Source organism: Megascapheus bottae, chromosome 31 (assembly GCF_031878675.1).
Source record: "Megascapheus bottae isolate mThoBot1 chromosome 31, mThoBot2.hap1, whole genome shotgun sequence".
In the NCBI taxonomy this organism is placed as follows: domain Eukaryota; kingdom Metazoa; phylum Chordata; class Mammalia; order Rodentia; family Geomyidae; genus Megascapheus; species Megascapheus bottae.
The window spans coordinates 7,211,583-7,228,477 of record NC_143539.1 but is presented as its reverse complement, the minus strand read 5'-3'; the positions used below and the strand labels follow the sequence as shown (position 1 = coordinate 7,228,477).

The 16,895-nt window shown below is 53.4% G+C and overlaps 1 protein-coding gene and 1 long non-coding RNA gene across 2 annotated transcripts; one reads left to right on the top strand and one right to left on the bottom strand.

Moving 5' to 3' along the window:
* Nucleotides 1-1,888: 1,888 nt before the first annotated feature.
* LOC150043882 (uncharacterized) lies at nt 1,889-6,397 on the bottom strand. The gene is made up of 3 exons (XR_016533423.1): nt 6,166-6,397; nt 2,825-2,954; nt 1,889-1,975 (listed from the first exon to the last, which is right to left on the bottom strand). It is a non-coding gene; the product is annotated as an uncharacterized LOC150043882 (long non-coding RNA).
* Nucleotides 6,398-6,732: 335 nt separating this feature from the next.
* Nucleotides 6,733-14,943, top strand: LOC150043881 (delta(3,5)-Delta(2,4)-dienoyl-CoA isomerase, mitochondrial-like). The gene is made up of 10 exons (XM_090322087.1): nt 6,733-6,795; nt 8,242-8,446; nt 8,594-8,682; nt 11,519-11,643; nt 11,960-12,008; nt 12,191-12,255; nt 13,742-13,812; nt 13,903-13,974; nt 14,249-14,399; nt 14,644-14,943. Exons 1-10 carry the CDS (start codon nt 6,756-6,758, stop codon nt 14,746-14,748), a joined length of 972 nt encoding a protein of 323 aa, XP_090178213.1. The 5' UTR covers nt 6,733-6,755; the 3' UTR covers nt 14,749-14,943.
* The last annotated feature ends 1,952 nt before the right edge of the window (nt 14,944-16,895 follow it).

The following is a 16,895-nucleotide window of genomic DNA, read 5'->3' as shown; positions in this document are numbered from 1 at the left end:
GGGAGGTGTATCTGTCATGGGGCTTGAACTCTGGGCCTGGGCAGAGCTTGGAGCTCTTCAGCTCAAAGCTATCCCTGTAGCTCTTGAGCCACAGCACCACTTCCCATTTTCTGGTGGCTAATTGGAGATGAGTCTCACGGACTTTCATGCCCAGGCTGGCTTTGAACCATGATCCTCAGTCTCCCAAGTAGCTGGGATTATAGGTGTGGGTCACCAGTACCGCTACCTATGTCTTTTTAAGACTTGGATTCACAAAAAGATGACAATGAGCCTGACGGCCTGACTGGCTGCTTTCGCTGTGCCTTCCTCAGCCCCCTCTATCAGCTCTCTATCAACTTTTCTCTATGTGGCCTGGGCTTGCCCGGAAGAAATCATGATTCTCCAGTGCCAGGACACTGGAGTCCTCTCCGAGCCCTCTTCCCACCCCTGCAATCCCAGCTGACTCTTCTTTACTCCAATCACCAGCAACATGAACGAGGACTGAATAAAAACCAAACTAACACCTTGCAGGGGTGGCCACTCTTGTGATGAGTGTATCCTGAGGCACTGGGGAAGGGGGCTACTTGCCAGGTTCCTCCTATCACTGAGGAGGGCCCTGCTGGCTGGCTACAAGGCCAACTCCACTATCCCATTCCACAACTTTTTTGTTATGGGGCTTGAACTCAGGGCCTGGGCACTGTCGTTGGACACTTTTTGCTCAAGGCCAGCACTTTGCCACTTGATCTACAGTGCTACTTCCAGCTTTTTCTGTGTATGTGATTCTAGAGAACTGAACCCAAGACTTCAAGTATGCTAGGCAAACACGCTACCACTAGGCTATGCTCCCGGCCTGTCCTTGAGTTCTTTTGCTCAAGGCTAGCACTCGACTACTTTGAGCCACAGCTCTTTTCCAGGTTTCTGATGGTTAATTGGATAGAGTATCACGGGCTGGGTGCTGACCCCCAATCCTCAGGTCTCAGCCTCCTGGGATGGCAGGTGTGAGCCATAGGGACCCAGCTCCACAAGTGTTCTCTATCACAGCCTGCTCCACACCTGCTGTGCTTCTCTAGAAAAACTGTAGGGATGATACAGAAATCTACATCTGCCTGGGGAGCTTTTCAGTTTGTGGGGCAGCAGATGAAGTCAGGGCCTGGCACCTGTTAGGTCCATCCTAATCCTGGTGCATGTTGCACCTGTTAAGAGCCCACCAGTCTTTTGGGAATCAGTCCCCTCTTAAGGCTTAAGCAACCCACTGATTCATGTTCTCTTGAGGCTCTGATAGAGCTGGCCACGCCCCCTAAAGATTGCCATTCCACCAAGGCCTGCCAATCAGAGCCCAGCAGGTACTAGCCACACACACCCCACCCGCTCCATGGACCTGCAGACTACAGGGTTCTGAGCTGTTCTGAGGGCAGATGAGACCCAGATAGTTTGTATCTGTCTTGGCCTGGAAATGAGGATGAGTCAATGGGAAGACAGATGAATGAGATCCCCGGAGAGTGAATCCTAACATGGTTTATTTACTTATGTTGAGAGAGAGCCTTGTTACATAGCCTAGGTTGACCTAGAATTTGAGATCCTCTCTTCCAGCCTTCCAGAATCCTCTGTAACCCCAGAATGCTGGGATTATAGGGATGCACCATCATTCTAGGCTTCCAGCTGCGCTTCTATTTTTCCATTTTCTCACTAGCACCCTCCCCATTCAGTTAGCATGATTTCTGCAAAGGTGTCCCAGCCCAAAGGGTGAGCACCAGTCCTGAATACCTGACACGAGCTGGAGCCGGAGAGTTCGCGCCTGCTTATCCAGTTTCCACGTATACCTTCCTACCATTGGCAAGATGCACCAGAAAGAGACTATGTTTGAGTCAATAAAACAAATCTAGGCAACACCCTTCCCTTCCAGTGACTCACACCTGTAATCCTAGCGAGTCAGGAGGCTGAGACCTGAGGATTCTATTCCAAGGCCAGCCTGGGTAGACAAATTCAGGAAACTCTTCTAACAAAAGAAAAAAAGGAAAGAAAATTCACAAGTAGAGCTGTGGCTCAAGTATCAGTGTGCTTGCCTTGAACAAAAAAGCTAGGAGAACAAATCCAGGCCTTGAGTTCAAGCTCTAACACCAGTACCAAAAAGAAAAGGAAAAACTCTCTAAGTTCTTCCCCCAGCTCCTTTCTTTTTCTCTTGCTCACAGGTTCCTAGCTGGTGTCCTTGGTCTTGATCCTACTACCCTGGTGGCATTTAATACACACTTGTCCAGTCACTCTAGTAAAGTGGCTCGTAGATTTTGATGCTTTCATGGATGTGAGCCCAATATTTTCTCCAAAGACTTTCCAGAATGGGTTGGTTTCTCCTGAGGAAGAGACAGATCTGTCTGCTGCCTCTGCTCTGTGATGTCAGCAGGAGGTGCTCTGTACCTGCATCACATTGATACAGAAGACTGCCAGACCTGGTGGTGCACACATGCATAGCATGCGTGAAATCCTGGGTTCGATTCCTCACAAACAGAAAAAGCTGGAAGTGGTACTGCGGCATAACTGGTAGAGAGTGCCAGGCCTTGAAAAAAACGAAACTCAGGGACAGTGCCTAGTCCCTGAGTTCAAGCCACAGGAATGGAAAAACAACAACAACAATAAAAAATAAAAAAAAAAAAACCCTGCCAAACAGAACTGAACTTCAACATGACTAGTTGACTGGAGTCATGGCATCAAAATCCAGCTTCGAAAATAAAGCATGCTCAGAAATATGCCAAGCTGAGATGTAGCCACCTGAGATCGAGTAGTGAGGAGACAGGTACAATGCGGATACATAACCTGCTCTGCTAAGCTGTCATGGATGTCCTGAGCTCACCTTTCGTAAGGATCCTTTAAGGTGAGCTCGACAGCACTCTTCAGAGGCCTGGTGTCCCAAGGCAGGCCTCAGAGCCCTGGAGGCAGGAGGGGAGGCAGTAATGGACACCGGATCCTTCAGAATGCCAGTGCTGGGAAGGATGGGGAAAAGCTCAGATATTCCCCCCATAGCGCATGGTACAATTTCACCAACAAGAACACATTTCTACACCTGTTATCCTAGCTATTCAGGAGGCTGAGATCTGAAGATCGTAGTTCAAAGTGAGCCCAGGCAGAAAAGTCCCCATGAGACTCTTATCTCTAACCACTCAAAACCTGGAAATGGGGCCAGGAGTTTGGCCTAGTGGTTAAAGTGCTTGCCTAGCATGCACGAAGACCCGGGTTTGATTCCTTGGTACCACATACATAGACAAAAGCCGGAAATGGTGCTGAGGCTCAAATGGTAGAGTGCCAGCCTTGAGAAAGTCCAAGGACAGGGCTCAGGCCCTGAGCTCAAGCCCAGGACTGGCAAAAAAAAAAAAAAAAAACCTGGAAATGGCGCTGTGGCTCAAGTGGCACAGTGCTAGCCTTGAGCACAAAGAGGCTCAAGCAGTGCCCAGGCCCAAAATTCCAGCTCGACAACCACAACCACCACCACACCACCAACAACAAAAACACATTTCTAATGTTCTCCAGGACAAGTCACAAGTCCCAGGCTGACTGGCATAAGACACAGTGCCAGGTTCCCCATCTCATTTTTTCTTTTGCCAGTCTCGGGGACTGAAACCAGAGCCTGGGCACTGTTGTTGGGCTTTTCCTCAAGGCTAGAGCTCTACCGCTTGCACCACAGCACCACTTCTGGCTTTTTTCTACGTATGCAGTACTGAGGAATCGAACCCAGGTCTGCATGCATGCTAGGTAAGCACTCTACCACTAGGCAAAATTCCTAGCCCTCTCCACTGCATTTTTTTTTTTCAGTTGTGAGGGGCTTGAACTCAGGGTCTAGGCACTGTTCCTGAGCTCTTTTACTCAAGGATAGCACTCTAACACTTGAGCCACAGCTCTACTTCTGATTTCCTGGTGACTAATTGTAGATGAGTCTCACAGACTTTCCTGCCTGCGCTGGCTTTGAACTATAATCCTCAGATCTCAGACTCCTGAGTAGCTAGGATGACAGACGTGAGCCACCAGTGCCCTGCTACATGCATTTTAATTTTATGTGTCAGTACTAGTGCTTGAAGTGAAAGCCTAGGTGCTGTCCCTTAGCTTTTTCAGTCAAAACTGGCTCTCTCTTGGGGGCTGGGAGTTTGGCCCCCAAGTGGTAGAGTGCTTACCTAGCATACACAAATACCCAGGTTCAATTCCTTGGTACTACATACATAGAAAAAGCCAGAAGTGGTGCTATGGCTCAAGTGGTGAGGCGCTAGCCTTGAGAAAACCCAAGGACAGGCTCAGGCCCTGAGCTCAAGCCCAGGACTGGCAAAAATAAATAAATAAACAAACAAATAAAAACCCCTGACTCTCTCCTATTTAAGCCATAGCTCTACTTCTGGCTTTTTTGGTGATTAGATAACCACCAAAAAGGGAGTGTGTATGGCTCAAGTGACAGAGTATCTAACATGCATGTGCTGATGGAACAAGTTTTGACAAAAACAAGATCTCAGTGGCCTGCAGCCCCACTGGCAGTGGGAGAGGACAGCACTGGTCTGACCACGCGAGGCCAAGCCCTCTAGATAAGTGGGAGAAGTTGATGACACATAGCCCAGTCATCTCCAGAAATGAGAGACTCATTAACCTAGTTTTCCACAATTGACCACCCCTATGTCCACAGACCCAATAAAACTTGAGGTCTTGGGGTATGTAGTTCAGCACCCCCACCTGAGCATGCCTGACCTCTCACCCAGAGGGGTCACATCAATTGGTTCTCACTCCGCTTCGCATCAGTAAACCTGCTCCTAATTAAGCCACTTCTGTTTGTCTTTAAATTCCTTCTCCTAGCTGGGTGTCTTCTGCCTATCATCCTAGCCAGTCAGGAGGCTGAGGTCCTGAGCATCACAGTTCCATGCTAATCCTGGAAAATCTGAGACTCTCATCTCCAATGAACTACCAAAGAGCTGGAAGTAGAGCTCCGGCTTAAATGTTAGGATGTCAGCCTTGAGTGAAAATGCCCAGGAACAGTGCCTAGAAAAGTAAGTGGTGATAGGTTAAATGTATAAGACATCTGTAGCTGCTCAGGAGGCTACACAGAAGGACGTCTGTAGGCCAGGATTTGGAGGCCCCATAAAAAGAGAGAGAGAGACAGAGAGACAGAGACAGAGACACACACACAGAGAGAGACAGATTGACAGAGACAGACAGAGAGAGAGAGAAAGAGAGAGAAAAGAAAAAAGAGCCAGGCCCTGGTGGCTCACACCAGTAATCCTTGCTATGCAGGAGGATGAGCTCTGAGAATCATGGTTCAAAGCCAATCTGGGCAAGTCCATGAGGCTCTTATCTCCAATTAATCACAGAAAAAAACTAAGTGATGCTGTAGCTAAAATAGTATTGCTAGTCCTGAGCAAAATTTGCTTAGGGACAGTACTCAGACCCTGAGTTCAAGGTCCAAGATTGGCGCACACACACACACACACACACACAAAAGAATCTCAGGGACAATTTCCAGGTCCCAAGTTCAAGCCCCACAACTGATAAAGCAAACAACACTAAAAAAATTCAACAGATACTCCAAAATGGACCCTGCTTCTTCTACCTTTTGTATGTGTGTGTGTGTGCCCGTTGTGGGGTTTGAACTGTGGACCTGGGCACTGTCCCTGAGTTCTTTTGCTCAAGACTAGCACTATACCACACTGAGCCACAGTTCTACTTCCGGTTTTCTGGTGCTTAATGAGAAATGAGTCTCATGAACTTTCCTGCCTAGGCTGGCTTTGAACCATGATCCTCAGAGCTCAGCCTTCTGATTAGCTAGGATTACAGGCATGTGCCACAGTGCCCATCTGTGGCTCTACGTTCTGCCTCTTGCCGTCTTCTGTGGGCTGCCTTAACTCTGTCCCCCAAACCCAGTATCATTGGTTGGGTGTGCCAAGATTTACTCAACCTGAGACTGAATTTCTTCTCTCCTACTGCAACGACTACTGCGAGGTGTGCACTAACTCCTCAGTGCAGAGGCCTAAGCCAAGTTTTCTGCTGCTAAGCCCCACATCCTCAAGGAGGATCCAGGCAGAACAGGTCACACCACGGCACCGGGCTGCATGCCTGAACTCCTGCATGTGGTATTTTGCTCTGCAGGTGTACCAGAGTCACGTGACACGGACAGGCTCGGTGCACCAGGGAAAATACTGGGGGGTGAATGTGAGCGGAGGTCACCTGCTATCTACCAGACTCCTTTGGAGCTTGGGTTTCCTTCTGGGCCTCCATGGAGTCCGGCGTCTACATCGGGTACTGATGTGGAGAACCGAGGCCTAACCCAAGCCAAGCCCGGCCTTCCCGGGGTCGGTTTCCTCGGCCAGACACAGGTGACAGCGTCGACTTGGGGTGCTGTGGGGGGTTCCACAGTCCTGAGGCTGGCCAGCAGCGCCTCCTGGCAGCGCTGCGCGTCCCTGCTCCCTGCTGGTTCTGGCTGAACTCCGCGGCCTTCACGTCCCGCGGCTGGGCGCCCTCCGCCCGCCGTCACTGAACTCCACGCCGCGCTGGGCGCTGGCGCTGCGAGCTGCCGACCGGCCCGGGCCCGGGGCCCACTGGGCCAAAGGGGCTCCGTCCGCCCTCAGCGCCCTTCCCCGCGCGCCGCCCGGCTCCCCGCGCCACTTCCGGCTGCCCTCAGTCAAGATGGCGGGCGCCGGCGTCACGGCGGGCGGGGCCGCGGCTCCCGTGCCCGCGCCCAACATGGCGGACGGTTGTCCCGCCCCTCGACTTCCGCCGCTGCCCGACGGGCGGGGACGGTCCTGGAGGCGGCGGCCATGGCGGCTTCGCGCGCGCTCCCCGGCCTGTTGCGGAGGCGTAAGTCACCCCGTGTCGTCTGGGCTCCGCCGAGGAGAAGCCGCCATTCGGGGTCGGCAGGGGCCCCGGCCTTTAGGCTGCGTCAGTGCAGTCTGGGTCCCGGGCAGCTCGTGGTCCCCGGGCTGGGCGCAGTCCAGGGACCGGGGCCCCGCGGTCCTCGAGCCCGGAGCCCGGAGCCCCCGGAGGCCCCCGGCCCGCCCCAGGCCTCCGCCACGCGCGACGACGCAGCCCGAGGCTCCGCGGCTCCCACGAGCGCGGCCCGCGCCGCACGGAGGCTCGAGCAGGGCACACGCGAGTTCACAGCCGGGCGCGGGCTGCCCAGGAGGCTGAGATCCGAGGACCGAGGATCGAATCCAGCCTGGGCACTGGGACTAAACAACGTGAGCCTCCAGTTAACCTCGAGGAAAGGAGAAGTGGGGCTGAGGCCTCCGGGCTAGGGCGGCAGCCTTGATGAAGAGCTCAGGGACAGTGCCCAGGCCCAGAGTACGGCCATAGCCTTGAGATGAAGAGCTCAGGGACAGTGCCCAGGCCCAGGGTACGGCCATAGCCTTGAGATGAAGAGCTCAGGGACAGTGCCCAGGCCCAGGGTACGGCCATAGCCTTGAGATGAAGAGCTCAGGGACAGTGCCCAGGCCCAGAGTACGGCCATAGCCTTGAGATGAAGAGCTCAGGGACAGTGCCCAGGCCCAGGGTACGGCCATAGCCTTGAGATGAAGAGCTCGGGGACAGTGCCCAGGCCTACGGTACGGCCATAGCCTTGAGATGAAGAGCTCAGGGACAGTGCCCAGGCCCAGGGGAAGGGCCATAGAATGGAGATGAAGAGCTCAGGGACAGTGCCCAGGCCCAGGGTACGTTCATAGCCTTGAGATGAAGAGCTCAGGGACAGTGCCCAGGCCCAGAGTACAAGCCCCATGACCTACCACCAACACCCCTGACTCCCCACCCCCCAAAAGAGCAAGCCATTTACAGAACCAGGATTCAGCCGTGAGCTTAACAGAATATTAGCTCATTTTCAACATTGTCACCAAGGTTCCTAGGACAGCATAATTGCACTCTGGAACTGCAGTTTTCCTTGGTCATAAGTCTCCCCATTTAAGCAAGCATGTAGTTACAGAAGCAGACCTAGTACCAAGCCCACATTCCAGACTCTCTCGTTGTTTGGTTTTCCAGCAACAGCTTGACAGACCTTTCCCAGAACATGCCTCTGTATTTTGCTTGAGTTTTCCCTTTGCGAAGCCCATCGCCTTACCTAGGTTTTCTGTTTCTGGGGTCTCAAAAGAAAAACGGGTAGGGCTTCTTTCCTTGGTTCTCACACCCACTAGGCCCTGGGCTCTGAGGACTTCATGTTGTCCAGGCCAGGTGCCCTGAGACACGTGCATCCTCAAGTTCTTGCAGGTGAGTCCCCATTCTGGGATCTCCAGGGCTCTTCTTCCCCTCTCTCCCCAGGACTGGCAGCACGCACCCAGCTGGGCTTCCACCTCAGCCCTCGCCTCCTGAGCTCCTCCGCACACGAGGCCTCCAAACCAGCCCCCTCAGAAGCCTCTGACCACAGCTATGAGTCCCTGCAGGTGACATCTGCTGGAACACACATCCTCCATGTGCAGCTGAACAGGCCTGACAAGAGGAATGCCATGAACAGGGCCTTCTGGAGGTGCGGACTGCAGATCCTGAGGCCTTCCTGCAGGAGGAGGCAGGGCTGGAGCACCAGGCCTGGGTGGCCTTGGGGCTCAGCTGGACTTGAGGGCAGGGCAGTCCCACTGCTGTGCTCGCTAGCCCTTTCCTCCTTGTCCCTCTGCAGGGAGATGGTGGAATGCTTCAACAAGATAGCCAGGGACCCCAACTGCAGGGCTGTGGTGGTCTCGGGTGCAGGAAAAATGTTCACTGCAGGTACCTTCGCCTCCCCCAGGCTCTCCTGGTCCCCACCGTTTGGCAGTGCTCCTGATTGAGGGTTTTAGGCAGCTCTGACTTAGGCTTTGAGCCTCTTGCTCATTGGTTACTAGGCCTCATTTGAGTCATCCAAACCAGGGGCTGTGGTGGGCGGGCAAGGTGCTGGCCTCACACTGGGGGACACAGGTCATCCCCACCATCCCCTCCCCAGAGGTCAGATGGAAACATGAGGACAGAACACTGGACAGGAGCCCTTGAGCCATGCCCTTGGCCTTTCAGAGTCCAGAGCAGGGTCAGCCAACTGTGTCACCATAGCACACAGCTTACCACATAGTCACCAGGCACATGTCTGCCTCTGGGGGTCTGTGACCCTTTCCTCTGCTCTCCAGAGAGGCTCATCCACCATCGTGATGACTCCACTGTCAGCCTTGTTCTTCTGGGAAGTCCCTCAGTGCTCTCACTTCACATACTGTATGCTGCCTTCTCACATACCCATTTGCAGCCAGCACACTGGCTGACACCCATCGTGCCAGCTCCTCCAGAGGCACTGGAGAGGACTGTGGACTGAAACCACCCTTGCCAAAAACTTACTGAGACCCCTTCCCTGCACCCCACGTAACACCACGGCACTAGCAGTGCCCTTGTCTTCTGCGGCCCGTGTTTTCCTACTGCACCTCCCCCCCTTCATTCCTTCAATTATTAAACAGCAGAGAGGCCCTAGCCATGCCAGAACCTCCCTGTACCAGAAAACAGACACAAGAAGCAATCCAAGCTGGGTTTAGTTGGCTCACGCGTGTCATCCTAGCTACTCAGGAGGCTGAGAAGTAAGGATCTTGCTTTAAGACTATTTTTTTTGGGGGGGGGTGATGGGCCTTGAACTCTGAGCTGTCCCTGAGCTCTACAGCTCAAGGGACTGCCTTACCCTTGGAGCCCCAGCCCTGCTTCCCATTTCCTAGTGGTTAATTGGAGATAAAAGTCTCATGTCTTTAGTACCCACGCACTACAGAACCTCCATTCTCACTCCTCAGCCTCCTGAGTAGCTAGGATTTCCAGGTGTGAGCCACCTTGCCCAGCTTCTAAGACATAAGACTCTTATCTCCACTAAGTTACAAAAAAAAGGCGGGGGAGAAGAAGTGGTATTGTGTGTTGTGGCTCAAACTAGTGGTGTGCTAGTCTTGAATGACAAACCTCAGAAACAGTTCCCAGGCCCTGAGTTCAAGCCCGATCACTGATACACACAAATAGAGAAACAATCCTCCTGAAAACCCTGTGGCCTCCATTTCTAGGCTCTATCCCTTACTGTCAGCGCCCTTCAGACTTGTATTCCATAGCAAGAGCCTGAGAAAGACAGAAGACGGCAGCTTCTCCAGTGACCACATGAAGAGATGAAATTACAGATAAAAGAACAACATGAATTGGGCACAGTAGCACACAACTATAATCCCAGTTATTCAGGAGGAAGAGGCAGGAAAATCCATTCTGCTCCTTACCCCGGCCTTCATCTCCAGCCCTGCAGGCCATCTTGAGATCCCACACCCAGATCAGGGCCATTCCAACCCGACCACTGGGCCTCTGCACCGGCTGTTCTGTCATCTACTCACCTCAGTCCAGATATGTCTATGCCCCTGCCTCTCCTTTGGGTCTCTCACTGAGGACATTAGACAGGACAATCCTCCCCTGCTGACGCCCACATACAGGCATACGCCATGCTCTTCTGTGTAGTTGAGATGGAGTCTCAAGAGGTACCCTAGGCTGGCCTCCAACTCCCGACCCTCCTGCCGCCCCCTCCCCGAGTGCTGGGATTAGAGACCTGTGTCACACTGTTTAGTCTCTGTGTGTGTGTGTGCGCGCGCGCTGGTCATGGGCTTAAACTCAGAGGCCTCTGTTCTGGCTCAGCTTTCTAGCCTGGGGTGGCATGGAGCCAGAACCTATGGTGGTCATCAGATAGGAACAGACAGTGGCAGGCTTAGAACTCAGGGTCCCCCTTGCCTATCCCAGACAGGTTTTCCACCACTGAACCATACTCCAAGCTGGGACAGTCATGCAGAGTGGCCCAGGCCTTGAATCTGAGCACCCAGGAGCCAGAGGTGGAGAGTCAGGAGTTCCAGGCCAGCCAAGGCTACCTAGTGAACCCTATTTCTAAAACACAACAAAGGCTGGTGCCAGTGGCTCACAGCTGTAATGACAGATTCTCAGGAGGCTGAGATCTGAAGATGGTGCCTCCAAACCACCTGAGACAGGAAAATCCAGGAGACTCTTATCTCCAGTTAGCCACCAGGAAAACAAGTAATGCTGTGGCGCAATGTGGTAGAGCCTTTAGCTGAAGAGCTCGGGATCAGTGCCCAGACCCAGAGTTCAAGCCCCAGGGCTGAAAAACAACCAGCATGAAAGAAAAGCAATGCAGCTGGGCACCTGTGGCTCACACATGGAATCCTATCTATGCAGGAGACTCAGATCTGAGGGAGAGGATCACACTCAAAGACGGCCTGAAGGGAGTGTGGTCTAGTGGTGGAGTGCTTGCCCAGCATGCACGAAGCCCTGGGTTTGATTCCTTGGTGCCACATACATAGAAAAAGCCAGAAGTGGTGCTGTGACACAAGTGGTAGAGCCAGTGGCCTTGAGAAAGCCCAAGGACAGTGCTCAGGCCCTGAGTTCAAGGCCCAGGACTGGCCAAAGTAAAAGGAAGTTGGAGGAACAAGTTCACTCCATTCTGGACTCCAATCTAGGGAACGACTTGCCATGGCCAGTGACCATAGAAGCATTTTTCCCTGAATCTGAGTCCTGGCTTGGTGATGGCACGCTAGGAGGCTGGGTGAACAACCCCCCCCCCATGCAGGAATCGACCTCATGGACATGGCTTCAGAGCTGCTGCAGCCGGAGGGGGATGATGCGGCCCGCATCAGCTGGTACCTCCGAGACCTCATCAGGCGCTACCAGAACACCTTCACCGTCATCGAGAAGGTGACTCTGGGGTCTGGGAAGGTGGCTTCCTGGTAGAGGGCTGGCCTAGCCTGCATGACGCCCTCTGTGTGGTTCCTCAGTACCACATACACAGAAAAAGCTGAAGTGGCCCTGTGGCTCAAGTGTAGAGCACTGGCCTAGAGCAAAAAGAGCTTATGGGTAAGGTCCAGGCCCGGAGTTCAAGCCCCAGAATTGGAGGGGGGAAAAGGAAGGGGAGAGAGAGAGCTGGGGGAGAAAAGGTGACTGTGGACAGGAGGGGGGCAGCTCTTCTGCCCACTGTCCTCAGCCCTGATCCCAGCCCTGCCTTCCCTTCTAGTGCCCCAAACCTGTGATCGCCGCCATCCACGGGGGGTGCATTGGTGGAGGTGAGTGTGCCTCCCCCCCCACCACGGGGGTGGGTGGGAGCTGAGGCCTCCCCTCCCTCAGCCAGGGCCTCCACTCAGCTCTCTGCTGCTGAGCCTGGGTCCCTCCCTGCAGGCACACAGCCGTGACTGGGAGGAGGGCCGGGCTCTCTCCCTCTGCATTGGCCCTGGCCTCTTCCTTCCAGGTGTGGACCTCATCACTGCCTGTGACATCCGCTACTGTGCCCAGGATGCTTTCTTCCAGGTCAAGGTGAGTCACCCTGAGCTCCTGCCTTCCTGAACCCCCACAGTGCTAGAGAGTGGCACACCTGGCAGCGAGGGCCAGGGAGCAACCTGAAGGCTTCTTGGCAGAGGAGTCAGCAGTGATCCTTACAAATGAGGCTCAGGAGACAGGCAGGGTGGCTCACACCTGTCATCCCAGCTCTTGGGAGGTGGGGACAGAAGGACTGGTGCTAATCTGGGCCTTGAGGCGGGGCCCTGCCTCCCCAAATCAGAGCTGGGCATCTGGCTTAGCAGTATAGCATTTACCTGGCACATGGAGGAAGCTGGTCGTGTCCCCAGCACCATAGGAAGAGGGGTGAGGCTGCCATGGGAAAATCTCCTGCAGGCATCCAGGGAGGTGAGGAGTGATGGGGGCAGGTGACTTGGCCAGGGGGACTGTCAGGCCATGCTGGAGATCCAGAGAGACAGGATGCAGCCAGGTGAGGGTGGAATCTGGAAGGAGGAAGAGAGAGGAGGAAAGGGACCAGAAATGGACACCCCCTGAGAGGTGAGGTCACCATGAAGAACCCACTGTAAAGAACTAGGAGGGGGCAGGGAATCTGGCCTGGTGGTAGAGTGCATGCATGAAGACCTAGGTTCGATTCCTTGGTACCATATACATAGAAAAAGCCAGAGGTGGTGATGTGGCTCAAGTGGCAGAGCCTTGAGAAAGTCCAAGGACAACCCTCGGGCCCTGAGTTCAAGTCTCAGAACTGGCAAAAAAAGAAAGAAGGAAAGAGAAAGAGAGAGAGAAGGAAGGAAGGAGGGAAGGAAGGAAGGAAGGAAGGAAGGAAGGAAGGAAGGAAGGAAAAGAAAGAAAGAAGGAAAGAAGGAAGGAAGGAAAGAAAGAAAGGAAGAAAGAACGAACGAACGAACTAGGAGGTGGCCGGACACTGGTGACTCATGCCGGACCTCCTAGCTACTCAGAAGGTTGAAATATGAGGATCACAGTTGGAAACCAGCCTGAGCAGAGAAGTCCATGAGTCTTTTGTCTCCAATTAACAATCATAAAAGCAGCAGTGGTGTGTGGATCAAAGTGGTAGAATGCTAGCCTTGCGAAAACAGCTGGGTGGGGAGGAGGGCAGGAGGTGGCCTAGGGTGCTTACCTGGCATGCCCAAAGACATGGGTTCGATTCCTTGGTACCACACATATAGAAAAGGCTGGAAGTGGTCCTGTGGCTCAAGTGGTAGATTGCTAGCCTTGAGAACGTTCAAGGACAGTGCCTAGACCCTGCGTTCAAGCCCAGGACTGACAAAAACCAAAAAGAACCAGAAGGTATCCCAGGGAGAGGAGGCTTCAGGAACTGGCTGGGCCAGCAGTTTAGGGGAGTGGGAGGTGTTTGGAGGGTGCAGAAGCAGCATGTGCCCCCCACACACTGACAGCTCTGCAGAATGGCACCAAGTCCTGGCCTTGAGCTTGAGTGGGGCGCAGTGCTTGCTGGAAGGCAAACAATGACAGCCCCACTGCACTCCAGGAGGTGGACATAGGCCTGGCCGCAGATGTGGGGACGCTGCAGCGGCTGCCCAAGGTCATTGGAAACCAGAGGTGAGAGAGAGGGGGGCAGTGGGGAGGGCAGCGGGGCCTCCCCCATCCCGGCCACAGGGTGTCCTGATGTGCCCTCTCTCTGTCCTCAAGCCTGGTCAACGAGCTGGCCTTCACTGCCCGCAAGATGATGGCGGACGAGGCCCTGAGCAGTGGACTGGTCAGGTAGTGGGGGCTGAGAGAAGGCGAGCACGAAGAATGGGGCTGGGGGCGGAGGCTGAGGACAAGGAGGGCAGGGCCAGGCCTGGGGATGGGCGGCCACGCCATTGGGGTGCGGTGGGTGGGGGCTCCCGGAGCCCCTCTCGTCCCATCTGAGGCCAAAGGCGGCTCCCTGGGCAGAGGAGGGAGGGGACTGTCACCTCCGGTGGGGGAGGTCGAGGGGTCCGCGCTGGCGGAGAGTCTCACCTGCCCTTCCCGTTCCTCTGGGCCCCTCGGGCAGCCGCGTGTTCGCGGACAAGGAGGCCATGCTGGCCGCCGCCTTCGAGCTGGCCGCCGAGGTGTCGAGCAAGAGCCCGGTGGCCGTGCAGTCCACCAAGGTCAACCTGCTCTACTCGCGGGATCACCCCGTGGACCAGGCGCTGGACTACGTGGTGAGCTTCTGCTTCAGCCAATCGCCTCGCTTCCCGCTCCCTGCCACTCACTGTCCTTCCCGCTCCTGGCGCTGCCTCCACCAATCAGGGCCCTCCCAGTCGCGCAGGCCCTCCGTCATCCACGGCTCCACTGCAACCTTGCCTGGCCAATCGCGGCTCCGGAATGGGCTGGGGGCGGGGCTGGCCACCACTCATCTGGCCCTCGGATTGGTGCTCACTGCGCGTCGCCCCGCCCCCTCCGCAGGCCTCCTGGAACATGAGCATGCTGCAGACCCAGGACATCGTGAAGTCCGTGCAGGCGGCCATGGAGAAGAAGGACCTGAAGGGCGTCACCTTCTCCAAACTCTGATCACCAGGCCCAGCGTGACCCCGACCTGGCTGCCCACCTCTCTGCCTGCCTCCTCCTCTGTAGTAGGAGGATCCAAGATAATCGGCCTCTAGTGTCTTCTCAGCACTCTCAAGCCTTATAACACTATGGCACTCATTGCTTCCCACCCAGGCTTTTCTCTTTACTGAAAACAAGAATAAAAAAAATAGTTCTGGAGAGAGTCTGGCCCATTCCTGGAGCAGAGAGGCAGGGGAGGACTGGAGGCCCAGGGGACTCTCAGGAAGGCAGCTGTGAAGTTGGGGATAGAGGTTCTTTTGTTCTTCTGAAACAATTGTCATTGTGTAGGCTAGGTTGCCCGTCATTTTTTTTTTTAAAGGTTTTTTTTTTTTTTTTTTTTTTTTTTTTTGCCAGTCCTGGGCTTGAGCTCAGGGCCTGAACACTGGCCTTGGACTTTCTCAAGGCTAGAGCTCTACCACTTGAGCCTCAGTACCACTTCCGGCTTTTTACTATGTATGTGGTACCGAGGAATTGAACCCGGGTCTTCATGCATGCTAGGCAAGCACTTTAACCACTAGGCCAAACTCCCGGCCCTGCCCTAGTCATTTAATGCTGCTGTTTTGGCCTCCTGAGTGCTGGGGTTACAAGGGTGAGTCACCCTTGTGGTGAAGGGAAGACATCTGAAGGGTCAATGATGACCACACAGGTTCTACAGGAAAGGTGGGAGGGATTGATCAGGCCTTACATAACATTCTGGAACTTGAGTGACACAAGGTCCCTCTGGCTACATTCAGAGTCACCTATAGAGTTTCCTCAGATCCTCAAATGATCTGTGGGAGAAACCCCAAACCTAATTATATTGTTTTTCTTTTGGAGACTTGATCAACTTGTGTATCCCAGGATGACCTTGAGTTTTTGTTGTTGTTGTGGGCCAGTCCTGGGATCTGAACTAAGAGTTTGGGTGCTGTCCCTGAGCTTTTGCTCAAAAACTAGAACTCTACCTCTTGAGCCACAGCACCACTTCCTGCTTTTCTATGTATGTGATACTGAGGAATCAACCTGGTCTTTGTGCATGCTAAGCAAGCACTCCACCTCTAGGCCAAACTCCAGGCCCAATATCTGGCTTTTTCTGTGTATGTGGTACTGGGGAATCAAACCCAGGCTTCATGAATGCTAGGCAAACACTCTTCTACTAAGCCACATTCCTAGCCTGTCCTTTAACTCTTTATTTGGCAGTTTCTGTCCCACTAGTACTGTCATTACAAATCTCAATACAATAAGATTAAAAGTCCACATATATATGCATATATATATTTCATTTTTATCTTTATTTTTGTTGTGCTGAAGGACCTCATATATACTACCAGAAACATTTTAATACAATTTTGGGGTCTATACTGGGACTTGAAATAAGGGTCTGATGGTATGAACTAACAACCCAGCCCAGGTAGAGTCTCAAACCTCTGTCCTCCTTCTCTAAGTCTTCTGTAGTAGCCAGGTGTGTGTGTGGGATAGCACCCAGGCCGAGTTCAAGCCCCATAACATACAAAATAAAAGAAAAACAACTCTGAAAAGGCTGAGTGCCAGTGGCTCACTCCTGTAATCCTAGCTACTCAGAAGGCTGAGATCTGATGATCTCAGTTCAAAGCCAACCTGGGCACAAAAAGTCTGTGGGCTCTCATCTTCAATTAACCCATCAGAAAACTGGAAGTGGTACTGTGGCCAAGTGGTAGATCGCTAGCCTAGAGCTGAAAAGCTTAGGGACAAGCCCAGGCCCAGATTTTAAGCTCCGAAGTTCAATAAGAGAAAACCTAACCAAACCAAAACACCAACAAAAGCAAATAGAAAGCTCAGAGGTCAGTGTGACTGGTTTGTAATCCTAGCTACTTAGGATGTTAAAGACTGCAATTCAAAAGCAGCCCAAGTAAGAAAGATCAAAGATTCTTATCTCCCATTAATCACCAGAAAAGACAGAAGTGGAGCTGTGGCTTAAGTGGTTGAGTGCTAACCTTGAACAAAAAAGCTCAGGGGCACAGCAGGCAGGCCCTGAGTTCAAGCACCAGAACAGGCACAGAAACAAACAAAACACCTGGAGAGTTATTGAAAAGTACCTGACACTGCAAAACACCAGCTCCTTCCCAGGGTTAGCAGACTTTCTCAGGGCTCCATGA